The sequence below is a fragment of the Oncorhynchus tshawytscha genome, linkage group LG18 (assembly GCF_018296145.1).
Source record: "Oncorhynchus tshawytscha isolate Ot180627B linkage group LG18, Otsh_v2.0, whole genome shotgun sequence".
Classification (NCBI taxonomy): domain Eukaryota; kingdom Metazoa; phylum Chordata; class Actinopteri; order Salmoniformes; family Salmonidae; genus Oncorhynchus; species Oncorhynchus tshawytscha.
The window spans coordinates 20205416-20221005 of record NC_056446.1 but is presented as its reverse complement, the minus strand read 5'-3'; the positions used below and the strand labels follow the sequence as shown (position 1 = coordinate 20221005).

General features: G+C 38.0%; 1 protein-coding gene across 3 annotated transcripts; it reads right to left on the bottom strand.

The window, feature by feature from the left end:
• Positions 1-1831: 1831 nt before the first annotated feature.
• LOC112217648 (adhesion G protein-coupled receptor F5) lies at positions 1832-14438 on the bottom strand. Of its 3 annotated transcripts, none has more exons than XM_042300796.1 (21): positions 14284-14438; positions 13497-13600; positions 13084-13132; positions 12242-12400; positions 11898-12065; positions 11734-11769; positions 11484-11642; positions 11176-11331; positions 11034-11069; positions 9697-9753; positions 9512-9565; positions 9336-9430; positions 6094-6155; positions 5528-5640; positions 4978-5159; positions 4645-4815; positions 3129-4493; positions 2887-2928; positions 2728-2778; positions 2448-2508; positions 1832-2331 (listed from the first exon to the last, which is right to left on the bottom strand). In XM_042300796.1, exons 2-21 carry the CDS (start codon positions 13596-13598, stop codon positions 2279-2281), a joined length of 3171 nt encoding a protein of 1056 aa, XP_042156730.1. In that variant the 5' UTR covers positions 13599-13600; positions 14284-14438; the 3' UTR covers positions 1832-2278. The 3 variants fall into 3 exon arrangements, with proteins under 3 accessions (XP_042156730.1, XP_042156729.1, XP_042156731.1); XM_042300795.1 differs by having other exon boundaries at positions 13497-13602; positions 14296-14426; XM_042300797.1 differs by lacking the exons at positions 11176-11331; positions 11484-11642; positions 11734-11769 and having other exon boundaries at positions 13497-13602; positions 14296-14425.
• Between the last annotated feature and the right edge of the window lie 1152 nt (positions 14439-15590).

Genomic DNA, 15590 nt, shown 5'->3' with positions numbered 1-15590 from the left:
CTATGGGACTCCTAATCACAGTCGGTTCTGATACAGCCTGGTTGTATCAGAACATGCTTTGTATAAGACCACTCGGGATGCCAAAATGACTGAAGTAAAAGTGAAAGTCATCCAGTAAAATATTGCTTGATTAAAAGTCGGAAAGAATTTGGTTTTAAAAATACTTAAGAATCAAAAGTTAATGGCCTCCCTTGTGGCACAGTAGTCTAAGGCACTCCATCACAGTGCCAGCTGTGCCACCAGAGATTCTGGGTTCAGGCTCTGTCGCAGCTGGCTGGAGCGGCGCACAAGTTGCCCAGCGTTTGGCTGGTAGGGAAGTCCTTGCCCCATTGTGCGCCAGAGACTCTTGTGGCGGGCCCAGTGACATGGTCGCCAGGTGTTCGGTATTACCTCCGGCACATTGGTGAGGCTGGCTTCTGGCTAAAGAGGCTTTGTGGTTCTTGGTCAACTCCCTGACCAAGGCTCTTCTCCCCTGATTGCTCAGTTTGGCCAGATGGCCAGCTCTAACAAAAGTCTTGGTGGTTCCAATCTTCTTAGTGATCTTCAATGCTGCTGAAATCTTTTGGTATGCTTCCCCAGATCTGTGCCTTGACACAATTCTGTCACTGCGCTCTACGGCAATTCCTGCATTAAATAAAATGTCAAGACAGCCAGGGGTACACTCCAACACTAAGACATCAATTACAAACAATGCATTTGTGTTTAGTGAGTCTGCCGGATCAGAGGCAGTAGGGATGACCATGTGTTCTCTTGATAAGTGTGTGAATTGGACAAATTTTCTGTCCTGCTAAGCATTCAACGTGTAACGAGAACTTTTGGGTGTCAGGGAAAATGTATAGAGTAATAAGTACATTATTTTCTTTAGGAATGTAGTGAAGTAAAAGTTACATTTGTCAAAAATATCAATAGTAAAGTAAAGTACAGATACCCCATAAAATGACTTAAGTAGTACCGTAAAGTATTTGTTCTTAAGTGCTTTACACCACTGGTCTTAGACTCCACATAGATACCACTGGTCTTAGACTCCACATAGACACCACTGGTCTTAGACTCCACATAGACACCACTGGTCTTAGACTCCACATAGACACCACTGGTCTTAGACTCCACATAGACACCACTGGTCTTAGACTCCACATAGACACCACTGGTCTTAGACTCCACATAGACACCACTGGTCTTAGACTCCACATAGACACCACTGGTCTTAGACTCCACATAGACACCACTGGTCTTAGACTCCACATAGACACCACTGGTCTTAGACTCCACATAGACACCACTGGTCTTAGACTCCACATAGACACCACTGGTCTTAGACTCCACATAGACACCACTGGTCTTAGACTCCACATAGACACCACTGGTCTTAGACTCCACATAGACACCACTGGTCTTAGACTCCACATAGACACCACTGGTCTTAGACTCCACATAGACACCACTGGTCTTAGACTCCACATAGACACCACTGGTCTTAGACTCCACATAGACACCACTGGTCTTAGACTCCACATAGACACCACTGGTCTTAGACTCCACATAGACACCACTGGTCTTAGACTCCACATAGACACCACTGGTCTTAGACTCCACATAGACACCACTGGTCTTAGACTCCACATAGACACCACTGGTCTTAGACTCCACATAGACACCACTGGTCTTAGACTCCACATAGACACCACTGGTCTTAGACTCCACATAGACACCACTGGTCTTAGACTCCACATAGACACCACTGGTCTTAGACTCCACATAGACACCACTGGTCTTAGACTCCACATAGACACCACTGGTCTTAGACTCCACATAGACACCACTGGTCTTAGACCTTTTACATGTTTATTAAACTTAATATAAATTGTGACAAAATGAACAGTGAATTATTCAAAGAGAGAATGTACTGTGTTATTTCTGAAACAATCTCCTTTCTTCATGTTAGCTGATTAATCCATTTACACAGTCATACTCTTATTTAAACACCCCCACACCCAAAAAACAATAATCATGGTTCTCAATACAATACTCAACAATCCAGATACAAAGTTCAAATACCATATAGTTCATAATGAATCGCTTTGTGTTAGACATAACCACCAATGACGTCACTGAGAGTTGGGGTCAGATCTTAGTGGCAGTCACTTCAAGGTCACACTCAAGGTGTTAGCTACTGTAACCCAGTGCGTCAACAGATGATGTGCGACAACGCCTTTTGATTGTCAGATTATTTCATAATAATCACATTTGTTGCATTGAGTTAAGTGTTGATGAAAGTCTATGATGCACCAGTAGTGCTGGATGTTGGAGCTGCTGAAACGTTGAAAACATCTGGAACAGTAGGAACAATAGGTCAAACAATGGCACTATGTACTGTAGAATAAGGGCAACTTAATGGGAAGTTGTGCCCAATTGCCTAAGAGTATTGCTTTGCACTATAGACTTACTTCTCCTCCGTATCCGGAAAAATCCCAAACCACTTGACGATGATGTTGCAGCACTTGTGGACTGAAACGAGAATATAATATAAAACATTCAATACTAGCTTAAAGGTAGTAAACTTCCTGACATGTTCAACACAGTGATAAATACAATAAAATGGTCATATGAGTAAGCATAGACAATAGTGTAATAAACCTGTTGTGGCCAGCAACAAATCATTTAGATTTATAACAAGTTATACTTAATTGTAAACATGCAGCCGTGTGGTTTGAAAAAAGCCCTTACCCTTGTGCGGTTGGAGGACACTTGTGACCTTCCTGTCAGAGCTTCCCGGATCTGAAAGCACAGACAAGGAGTTCATCAAATATATTAATTGTCAGAGCAAAGCACATTCCAATATATACAGTAATATGAGGGGTATCAGTAAGTGTGTCAGGAACATACCTTTTTGTCCAAAAGTGTTCCAAATACCAAGATGAACAAACCCTTTGAATGATAACATGGTGAAGGATGGAATTACTACACCATAGTCCAGTACATGTAATTGTAAACATTCATCCAAATCTTAACTTAGTATAACATGCCATTGGGAATTTAATGCATTTAAATAAATAAAAATCTTTCAAGTCAATTGTATTTCACTGAGGACCAGTTAGTTACTAGTGTTATTTAACCGAGTTAAATACCTGTAATGAATTGAAGATTGCAAACACAATATGGATTCCTAGATTGTTTGGTGTAGTCATGGTTCCTACTCCTAGTCCCCAGGTAGTACCAAAGAAGGGAGTCAGAATGGCCAGACACCTGGCGATGACCACCAAAGCATTTTTCTCATCTGGCTGAGTAACATCCCCCACACCTCTCCTCAGCATTTTGAACAGAACCACAATCAGGATCAAAAGGTTGATGACCACTATGGTCAGGGCAGGGATCACAAAAGCCAGAAGGGCCTTTGACTCTGTCCAGTTGAGCCAGCAAACCCCATCATTATCTCTGATGTATTGTTTCCCTGGGGCTGTCACTGCGATAGTTATGACAGCAATGATGAGGGGAGCTCCATAGCCCAAAGAAAAACTGATGGCCAACATTGCTGGTTTAGACATGTGAGAGAACACCATGACAGTCCGGTAGAGCAGCAAAAGGCCTGAGACCAACATCCAGAAAAACAGAGCCAGGTAGAAAAAGTGGATGAAAAATGTTGCTGTGGAACACGCAGGTAGATCTTTTTTTTCATTGTCGGAAATTGCTGCACCAATAATGAACCAAATGTCAGCAATCAGAAGGGAAACGGCGATGTTCACTATAGAGACATGACGCATGTAAGATGTGTTGTTTCCAGTCACAGCATTCCATACCAACATCTCAATGATGAGACACACGACCAAGCAACCCATTGATATGCCAACGCCAATGTAAGTGATAAATTCCAAAGCGACACGCAACACAGCTGGAATGGAAGGCGACATCAAAATGGAGAAGGAGGTCAGATGATTACAGTGACAGGTGACAGTGCCATTCTTTTCAGGCTGCAGTTCACATCCTTTATCATCCCATCCTCCAAGGCCGTCAAAAAGGTTGAAGTTCCAGAAAACACACTGAGGATTGGCCAGTTTCTTGTTCAGTACGTCAAAACTGAACGTCACATTCTTGATTGTGCCATTCACCTTCACCAGAACCACTTTTCCGTTGATGGTGTTGACACTGATGACACTGTTGTTCAGACTGCTACTGTTTCTCGCAGGTAAAACATTATCCAAGGAGTCAAATGTTATTATGGTGATTGAATTGAAGGAAGCTTCAGATGCCGGTATGTCTATCAGAACAGATGAGTTTAAATTGAATAAGTTGTTGATTGAGTTGTTGACTGTGGTTTTGTTTAAAATAATGCTTGGCGTTTCTATGTCAAAAAAGTCATCGGTAAGGAAATTGGAAAGTGTTTCAATGGTGCCCAGAAAGGCTGAGCTTTCGTTTTTGTTGAGGTTTTTGTTTAGATCAACCCAGGAGGCTTTTGCTCCATTTGAAGTAAGTACACCTGCCGTTTCCAGGAAATTCTAGAGATCAAGATAGAAATCAGAATTAGTACAGGATTATTGAAATCCTAATGAAAATGATGCTGTAGGGTTTAATAATACATTAGCATTAGAATATCTGTGAATTGATTTTTTTTAATGATTTAAAGTGATACTGTTGATGTCAACATACCGTCATCAATGGTTTGTTTATTGGGGTACTTCGGGACACATTTGCAACATTTTTAAGAATATTAACAACAGTAGAAATAGTTGCAGGTGATGCAACTATTCTACCTAGGAGGTTAAAAGTGCTGTTGCGGAGTCTTTCCAAAAAGACTGGAAGACCAGTCCCCACTAAAGCCTGTGTGGATTTAAAGTGATGAAAGAAAGATAAAATACAAATGTATTTCAGGAATGATGCTGGACACAGAACTGTAACAAAGAATTACCATCATTACTAAACCATTTTTATATAGAGTATATTTTATATCCAGTGAAAATTGTAAATATGTTAACATATTACCTGAGATAAAGAAAACAGGTTATCAATTTCTTTTAAGACACAGTTGTCCACACGATTTGAAAACGAGCCATTTCCTTGACAAATGGCAGTCTTCTGACCCACTTCATCCGGTTTGCAGTAAACTACAACTTTTTCATTAACTTGTCCATTGCCAAAGATCGCATCATTCAAGCAGATAAACTCTGATAGAAATGGAATAAGATTTGTGAAATCATGATGTGAAAAGATTACTCCACATACACCTTAAATATATAAATATACAATATTTTATAAAATATTTGGAATTGGAATTTTATAGATATTAAAACTGTAGATTACATGTCATGAATTATGTAATTACATGAAGGCAAATTTAAGTGAAATTCTTGATACAATATTTTTGAAGCACAGCAGACATATAAAAACGTGAACAATTAATCTAAAATCAACTGACATGTACTGCTGCCACAGTTTAAACTGATCTAAATACTTTTTTGAATGTATTTCAGGACAAGTAATAACTAACTTGGTCCACCAAATCCGCCAAATACTAACCTAATCAAGTACTTACTTATATTATATTTTTCTCCAAGTGTTGAGACAATATCCGCTTTTGCTTTTGCAATTTCCACATTATCGACAATTGTTGTTATAACAGTAAAATCTGCAATAACACTTCCACTCCTATTCATGTGAGAAAGAAATATCAGAAAACATATCCACAAATGAATAGCATGCATGTGTACATTAGCAAAAATAGCCCATAGATACACTGTATAACATCAACCCCAAGTCCTTTTCATTTCAAAGGGATACTCTTGTCTCTGAGGCGTATACTGAAAATGTATTTATTATATTGGACATTGAGTGCCACAATTTAAATGGTTAGTATTTCAGCTTTGCCTAGCAGCCTTCAATTCATGACATTTGTGCAACAAATATTTTAGGGCCCATATATCCCTCAAAATCACTAGGGATTGAAATTATACATTATACTGAAAGTTGAGAAATTGGCTAAATTAAAGGAGACATTTAGTAGTTGAATATTCAAATTACTAGCACATGAAATGAAGGCTTTAAATAACATAAAATGTAAAAGATTTTGAATAGAGGTAATAACACCGGGGCAAAACTTACTTTAAACTATTTAACTTTGCTGATATGAAGCCTCGCATGTTTCTCTTATATATGTCTACGATCTGTGTGAGACAGTGGATTATTGTTGATCAACAGTGACTTAAAATAAAGACTTGAAAAGGACATGAAATGAAATCTCTCTGAAGTAAACCAGAAACGTGTTGGTGAATGGATTCATCAAATTAAATGATGGTAACACTTCCAACCTGGTTTCAAGGACTAGACTTAACACACAGATATAGGGTCTTCATTTTAGCCAGTTTGCTACAGCAGGAAAATAATCCTGTGTCAACAGGAAATGTGAAGTATTATGTGGATTATAATGAATGAACATTTTTGTAGGGGTTTATACAAGTCTGAAATGTCAAAGTGGAAAGTAAAAACATCAGAAGCCTTTTCAAACCACAAGTATACTACAAGTTCTCCTGCTACAGGGTGATCAAAATAAGATCCTACTTATATATGTATACATGTAACACTCTAATTAGTATATGTTATATTTGGAATGGTTACATAATGCTGGGTGTACACGACATGACTTTCAAAATCCTAACATCTCTGAGCCTCTCACATTAACAAAGTAGTGTTGCGCACACTAAACAATGTGGCACAGATGGGGGGGGTCATACACTACAATATTCTTGTGAGGATTCTCTATATCACACTGTCTCGCCAAAACAATGATGTGATGATGTGATTAGATTGTTAACGTTGCTAGAACGAGCTGTGGCTCAAAGTAGCCTCATTACCGTTTTCAGTCAGACATTCATGTTTGTCATACAGAGTTAAAATATTTAGCCAATCCATTTTGAATTGAATAACATTGTTTGTGAACTTCAGAGCTGTAACGATTTGACACATTGGCTTTGATAAAGTCAATTTCTAAATGCATACTGGTAGTAGTCATCGCTCTTGCTCGAGAGTCTACACATTCAGAGTGACGCAACACAACGTCATCATCTTTGGTTTCTTCTCTGGCGAGCTCTCATTGGTTACTACTGATCACTGTTCTTAAAACTTGTCATTGCACATCTCACACTACAAGAGCATTGCAGATTTTGCGCTGATAAAATCAAATGATTGAAAATAGTGGGCGGCTCAAAGATGGGATCGGTAGTCCTCAGATTGAGTCTCTGACCGGCTCACATTAAACAAGCGTAGGTGACAGCCGCGTGCCCCGAGTAGGCAACGACTTGGGGATTTTGTCTCCGATCTCAAAAACTTTCCACTGGGCACAGACGTCAATTCAACATCTATTCCACGTTGGTTCAATGTAATTTCACTGAAATTACATGGAAACAACATTTACTTGTGTGTGCCCTGTGGGTTTTCTGGGACAGTTAAATCGGGTCCAAAATCGTGTGTAGTGTACACCCAGCTTACAGCAAAGGTTCACCCATTTTGAATGCTTTATTGTTTTTGTGCATCTCTGACTGTTGTTCTATCTATTCCATGGGTTGTTTCATGTTTATCTGAGTTATTGGCATTCAAGCAGGCAGAAATATGTCCAGTATGACGTAGCACCATGATAAAATTGCTCTCACTACCCTAGAAGTTAATAGGTATATGACTTTCAGATTGCGAAAAAGTCTATAACACATGTCAGATTTCAATACTGGCCGATGTAATAATTTGGGAGGATGTCTTCTCTCAAATGAGCATTGATCATATTTTTGCGATATTCATACCTCGAAGAATGTGTAATTTTACTGACGTTCTAGCACGTTTTCCCTATTGGTCTGCCTCTTTAGTCCAGGGTGCATTGCATGGTGCTGTTGCCAAAGATATCACATTCACGTTGTCATGCTGCGTCACACGGTTGCTAAGCTAATCATCATGCAATCCCTTCTCAAAGTCAGTGTATATATTGAGAAAAGTGCCTATTTTACTAGAAAGTACGAAATGTCATGATTCATGGGCCCATTGAACGTGTGGCCCATTGACGTAGCATAGGCAACACTTCCCATCACTTCAAAAGTATATCTGCAGGTTAAACATCCTCAACTGACAGTGCAGTTTGTTTAGGCGATTTTACAGCTAACTAGCTATGTTACATATTGATAATGTCTTTGGTATTATTGTGTGTAGCTACGTTTGCTATCTAGCTAGCCAGCCAGCCCACAGAGAGTGCATTGCATTATGGATTTTGTAGTCGACTTGAGCTGCAACAGATTTCTACAATGATTTTCCATGTTGCTACCAACCTTATTAAAACGCCAAAATTAATCACTTGTTCACAAATATATTGTTCTCATATTTTAGTGTTATTTAACACAGTCACTTTATTTAACACTCTTAATGATTTTTTTTTTTTCCAATTTTCTCCTAAAATGACATACCCAAATCTAACTGTCTCTAGCTCAGGACTAAGGATATGCATATTCTTGATAAAATTTAAAAGGAAACACGGAAGTTTGTGGAAATGTGAAATGAATGTAGGAGAGTATAACACAGATCTGATAAAAGATAATACAAACAAAAAAACATGCGTTTGTTTCTTGATTTTTGTTCCATCATCTTTGAAATGCAAGAGAAAATATTTTCTCAGTTTCTGCCACCAGATGGCAGCAGTGTGTGTGCAAAGTTTCACACTGATCCAGTTAAGAACTACATTACTGCACAATATTTTGTATCAAGTCTGCCAGAAGTTTGCTCAAATGTGCCGAGTTTGTCAATTGATACATTTTTAAAGCAATGAGTGGTTTTAGGTGGATTTTTCCTTTAAGATAGAGGGGTTGGGTTAAATGCGGGAGACACATTTCAGTTGAAAGCATTCAGTTGTACAGCTGACTAGGTATTCCCCTTTCCCTTTAAACACAGGAGATTGGTCGGGTCATATTCAAATCACATCATCGACAACTTTTGCATTTTAGCTAATTAGCAACTGTGCAACAACTTAATACTTTTTTAGCTACTTTGCAACTACTTAGCATGTTAGATAACCCTTCCCCTAACATTACCCTAGCTTCGCAAAAATGTGCCAACTAGCCACCTAGCTAATGTTAGCCACAACAAATTGTCATTTGTCACATATCATTTGAATTGTAATTTGTCATATATCACGATAAATTAATAATAGACATCCACAAATTAATACATACAATATAACATGTATCACACTAAATGGAGTGAGACCTACTTACGTTTACTATGTTACATCTACCCCATCTAAGTCCAGGTTGAGACTTTACATTACAGCACATGGACATTGTGATAAGGATGAGGGAATATAGTATACTCACAGTTTGATCAATATCTTTGAACATTGCATTATTTACATCATTAAAGTTGGGCTCAAATCTGATGTCCATAGTAAATTGAAGGTTCAGTGTGTTTTCTAAAACATAAACATAACCAAATATAAGAATGTGAATGTTGAAATTGTATTTTTTTTTTTTGCATAACTGAGATCTCATACCGGAGGGCGTCGTTGGAGTTGCTGAACTTGCTGTTGACTGTTTTGTTGTTTGTACTAGGGCACAGTGGAACAGAAAACATTATATTGAACACATTAGTGTAACTGGAATATTGGTTATGTCAAACTTCTTTCAAACATGCAACAAGGAAATAGGTCAAATTAAATTAAATTATAGATTTGTATACTTGATGTAGTACTGGAGGGTGTCGTTGTAGTTGTTGAACTTTCTGTGTACTTTTTTGCTGTTGGCAAAGAGGCACAGTGAAACATAAAAACATTATATTTAACATATTGGTGTAACTGGAATATTGGTGATGCCCGATTCAATAATACCACAAGGAAATACCGTAGGTCCAATGAAATTACATTATTGATTTGTTTCTTTGATGTTGTACTGGAGGGGGTTGTTGGAGTTGTTGAACTTGCTGTGGACTGCTTTATTGTTGGCACTAATGCGTAAAAGTATTTAGTATTTACTGACATTGCTGTGTATCACTGAATGATTGCATTTTGATTAACAGAGTAGTTATGTACAGTAACTATTGTGAGAGAACTTTGTATTTACCTGATTTGTTTGATATTAATACTTAACAAATAGTAAGACATTTTTGTTCTACTAATGCTGTGGGTGTATGATCACTAGAGATAGCTTGAACTGACAATTGATCTACAGCTAGCATTCCATAGACAAGATGTGGTGGGTGTAATCAAGATAGAGATAGCCTGGAGCAGTAGAACAAAACCATATTCAGTCCTTATCATGCTGGCATCTGTGAAACTAATCCGGGCTAGGGGTAAAATCAACACCAGGTGCAGATTTTTAAAATTGTCTTTATTTATTTTACCTTTATTTAACTAGGCAAGTCAGATAAGAACAAATTCTTATTTTCAATGACGGCCTAGGAACAGTGGGTTAACTGCCTTGTTCAGGGGCAGAATGACAGATTTGTACCTTGTCAGCCCTGGTATTTGAACTTGCAGCTACGCTGCCGCCCCAAGATAACCACAAGATAAACCCAAGGTGGCTTACCAGGCCCCCAATCTGCCTGGGAGGGCTGGAACCAGCCATGACTAAGCATTTTTAGTGTCAGCTATATAAGAACCAGCCGTTTCTGTGAAGGTTAAGCTCTCTGCAACTCAAGAGTGTGGGGTCTACAGTTTCATTATTGCAATAATTAATCAATTAATCAAAATAAAGATTGATTGTTAGAATAATTGTAATTGTCCATTTTTGACACTGTTACATATATTTTTGACATTGTGACATATATTTGAAATACATAGATTATTGTGTAAAACCAGTACTTGTTTCCTCTTCTACTGGAAAAGGTGTGGTAGCAGAGAAATATGAGATGATTATGATGCTGGCTGGTTCTCTAATCTGTTTTACAGCTTGTTGGCTTACAGCTGTAGGTCTCAAGTAAATATACATATATGGATAACACCATGGCAAGTTGATCTTACTCTAATTAGTACAATAACACTGTTGTTAATTACATTTTCATTAGTAACGGTCTCATACCTGGTGTTGGAGATGGTGTTGTACAAGCCGTCAGATCTATGTGGTAAAGGAGATAGGGGTAAGCTTAGAGTTTAAATGTTGCTGAACGAATACATAAACATTGATTAAACTAGCACAGTGGAGGTAGTAAGGAAACAGTTACTTGTGATTGGCTGACAAAACTGTCCATAAGAAGGAATGGCTTTGATACATCCACAGGAGTCATCAGTGATGTTGTCACAGGACCCATAAGAGAGACACTGGTCACATGACCAACCATACTGATCCTCACATCTGCATGTGTTGTTTGGGTAGCATGCTGTAAATGAAAGGAGAGTGGATTGAACATCATCATATCAATGTTTTCTGTGAGACCAACTATTTGAAAATAACTGAACCAGTTGTTGAATATATTTTACAATGCACAAGGAATTAAAACTCAAATGAGCAACAGCAACAGAAATCTCTTACCAGTAGTGAAGTTCACCTCTGTTACACTTAACACATTGGAGATCAGGACAGGGTAGGTCAGGCCACTCACACTTGCCCTAAGTACATCTATCAATGTAGCTGAAATATCTGTCATGTCCAACTCAATTTCAATAATTTCCCCATAAGTGGTTGATGGCTCTATGGAAAATTACAATTGAATAAATCATAACAAGCATGTCTATTATTTTCAGTATATGTAATCTACTGCTTGAGTAACTTCTTGGAATACCTGCTGTAGTAGTTGGACTTGGACAAGCAGTAAGATCTGTTGGGATTAGGTAAAAGATGTGTCACCAAGAAGAACTATGCAGCTGGGAGACGTTGCCAAAAACAACTACATACAACTACAACACCATGTCAAACACCAAGTGGAAGTGAGAATCAAATAGTTACTTGTGATTGGCTGACAGAACTTTCCATCAGAAGGATAGTCATTGAGACATCCACATGTTTTGCCATCAACGATCTCATCACAGGACACATTGGAGGAACACTGGTCACATGACCAACTATACTGGTCCTCACATCTGCACCTGAATCCACTGGGGTCTGAGGAGCATTCTGTGAATGGAGGGGAAGTGGATTGAACATTCTCAACATGGAGATACAACGTTTTCTTCTGAGACCAACAACGTCCAAGTTAGTTTTTTAAATACATTATTTACTAACACATGAGCCCTGTAAGGTCTTGAACCTTTTATAAAAGGAAGAAAAAAAGAACAATTAAAAACTCTTACCGGTAGTAATGTTTATGTCTGTTACATTTAACACACTGGAGATCAGGATGGGGTAGGTTACACTTTTCACATGGGACTTTAGGTAATGTATGATTTCAAGTGAAATATTATAGACGTCAAACTCAACTTCACCAACTTTCTCATAGATGGTTGCTGTCACTGTGGAAACAATTCAATTCAAGAGATCTTTATGGTCCCAAAGGACAATTCTTGTTGACCATAAAAATAAATGTATATACATGTAAATACATAAAAACATGCACACAGCAAATATTCCGCACAGAGCAAATGTCCTCCACACAGCAAATATCCAATGGCAAAGAGCAGTGACATAAATAACGACGTTAGTTGCTAAGCAAATTGTTATATTTGTTTTGGATTTGTGTGAGAACAAAAAATCTATTTTCTAGGATGATTTCAATGTTACGCTCGTCGTTTGAATGAGGAGACCAAGGTGCAGCATGGTAGGCGAACATTATTCTTGATTAGATGAACACCAAAGAAATATATATATATATATATATATATAAACGAACGTGTTCTGCAGGCTACACAGCAACTATACAAAAATCAAGATCCCACAAACTAAGGTGGGCAAAAGGCTGCCTAAGTATGATCCCCAATCAGAGACAACGATAGACAGCTGCCTCTGATTGGGAACCATACCAGGCCAAACAAAGAAATAGGAAAACTAGATTGCCCACCCTAGTCACACCCTGACCTAACCAAAATAGAGAATTCAAAGGATCTCTAAGGTCAGGGCGTGACATTCAAGCACATTGGGGGGCGGAAACGTAGGTTTGAGCAGACCAAGTGAAAATGAAACAAAACAGCTGACTCACCCTCTCGCTTTTCTCTAGAAGGAACTTGTGATCCATCAGTGGGTAATTCCTGGAAAAGATAGATTTAATCAGAAAACATTGATTTGTATCATTGCGTCAAATAGAGTAGGTGTTTTAACACTCAAAGTCCCCTTATCTATTGAATTGGTAGATACACAGGGATGTGCAGTATTATTACAATGTGGATACAGTTACACAACTGTGCTGTTTGTGTAATTATAATGTATTCATGCTGTAGTTGCACCAATGGAACGAACAAACAAATCTGTTTTGAAACATATTATGTTAATAGTGATACACCTAAAGATATGTAGCTCAAACAATATTGTAGTTCTCAGACATTGCTAAATATTGCCTTGTGAACATTTTTTGAAGTTTTTGAGGTGTTTGAAGTTTATTTACTGGCCTCTTACCTCTGATGTTACATTTGGAGTTTCCAAGCAATCTTGCTTTTCCAGACTAGAGCAAAATACCAAGAGGACACTTAAGTACCAAACTGTCTTTGGTGAGGCCATATCTGTATGAATATAGCATAAGATATACAAAACAAAACATCATACAGTCAGTATTACACATTTGACATTTTTCCCCAATGGAACACCAGATGGTGTACAGATTGTGAGATAGCATGGTTTCAAAACAAATTATACAATAAAACACAACTAAATAAGCACCAATTATGGTGACAGCTGAGGTATTTATGGGCTGTTTTCTTAATTATGTTACTTAGTAATATTCATTAACCTGATTGGAATGCTAAGAAGAACATTGTTGCGGTCTGATGAAGAAGGAAACATATGACTGACCAAATGGTTGGTCACGTCTCTGCTGCATTTTGGTGAATATATAAACTTATCTTTTCTGTACATACTGATCCAATCGCAATAAATGCAATTTAATCTGAACTTCATGTTCAAAATGACACACATAGCATGCACTCCTGGATCTGTATACTACATATGTACATAAAAGAGGTGAGAAAGATTACTTATTATGATAATTGTGACACAGTGTCACAAACATCATATGTTGTCAAAGAGTCCTTCATTTACTCTTCTGTATTCACATTGTTAAACCTTTAACAAATATTACATTTAAATTTATACCTGAACCCTGTGAAAGGTCACACTTACAAACGAACTCAATCAAATCATTTACATAATTTCAACATAAAATGTGAAAGTACAATTATAATCTTACCCCTCCAACTCTCTCAATTGACTTCTCATGGAAGAGCAAAAAGGTTTCTGTGTGTCTCTTGCCAATTTGCCACTGTACTCTGATTCAGAATGGTTGGGTTTTTACGGAAGAGACATTTCAGTTGAATGTATTGAGTTGTACAACTGACTAGTTATCTTCCCTATCCCTTTCGCTATCCACATTCCACATTCCACATCAAAACATGTCATTAAAGATAATAAGGGCACTCACTGTGTAAGGCACCTGCTTGACAGGTTTAGGCGTCTCTTCTTTGTCCTTGAACTGTGAGAGCATAGTTGAGTTGAGTCAGAATCTTGATTAGAATCCAAAAATGTGATCATATTACTCCAGTGCTAGCCTGATGAACTCAGAAAGTGCATGAAATGGATGGAAGGGGTGGTTGGGGGGTGAAAGGGAGGTTGAATTAGGGACGTGACTACAGGTTTGGTGTATTTTGAGGTGTTAATAGCACGAGGGGACTGTGGGGACAAATTGATATATGGGAGAGTGGGGAAAGAAATAGGCTGCTTTCTAATACCCTTCATCCAGAAGTGTTCACAATTTATTTATTTTTTTACTTTTATTTAATTAGGCAAATAAGTTCAGAACAAATTCTTATTTACAATGACGACGGCCTGCTAAAAGACAAAAGGCCTTGTTTAAAAGCATTGGATTGGTGCAAGCATAATGGGGAGACATTCCACCATAGCACAAGACCACTGGACAACCCCAGGCCAAGTGTTTGCTTTCCTAACCCCCTGTATTATTTGAATATTGTGAAAAAAAGAATCAACAATTCACCACCTAAAACACAACAGAGTAAAATCATGTTTAGTTAGAGTTCTGCAAATGGCATTTTATCAGCACAGAAGTAATACTGTGTAATACTGCTCAAATGTTTTCAGTTGAATTACACTACCGACCTTTATTTTTTATATTTTCTACATTGTAGAATAATAGTGAAGACATCAAAACTATGAAATAACACATATAGAATCATGTAGTAACAAAAAAAGTGTTACACAAATAAAACAATTTTTTTACATGTGAGAATCTTCAAATAGCCACCCTTTGCCTTGATGACAGCTGTGCACACTCTTGGCATTCTCTCAACCAGCTTCACCTGGAATGCTTTTCCAACAGTCTTGAAGGAGTTCCCACATATGCAGAAAACTTATTGGCTGTTTTTCCTTCACTCTGCAGTCCGACAAACCATCTCAATCTGGTTAAGATCGGGGGATTTTGGAGGCCAGGTCATCTGATGCAGCACTGCATCACTCTCCTTCTTATTAAAATAGCCCTACACA

Coding starts and splice junctions, on each gene's coding strand:
- LOC112217648 (XM_042300795.1), bottom strand. Junction 13,133..13,496: donor CTCCAAATGTAACATCAGAG/GTAAGAGGCCAG, acceptor TATCTTTTCCAG/GAATTACCCACTGATGGATC. Junction 9,754..11,033: donor AACACCATCTCCAACACCAG/GTATGAGACCGT, acceptor CTTTGCCAACAG/CAAAAAAGTACACAGAAAGT.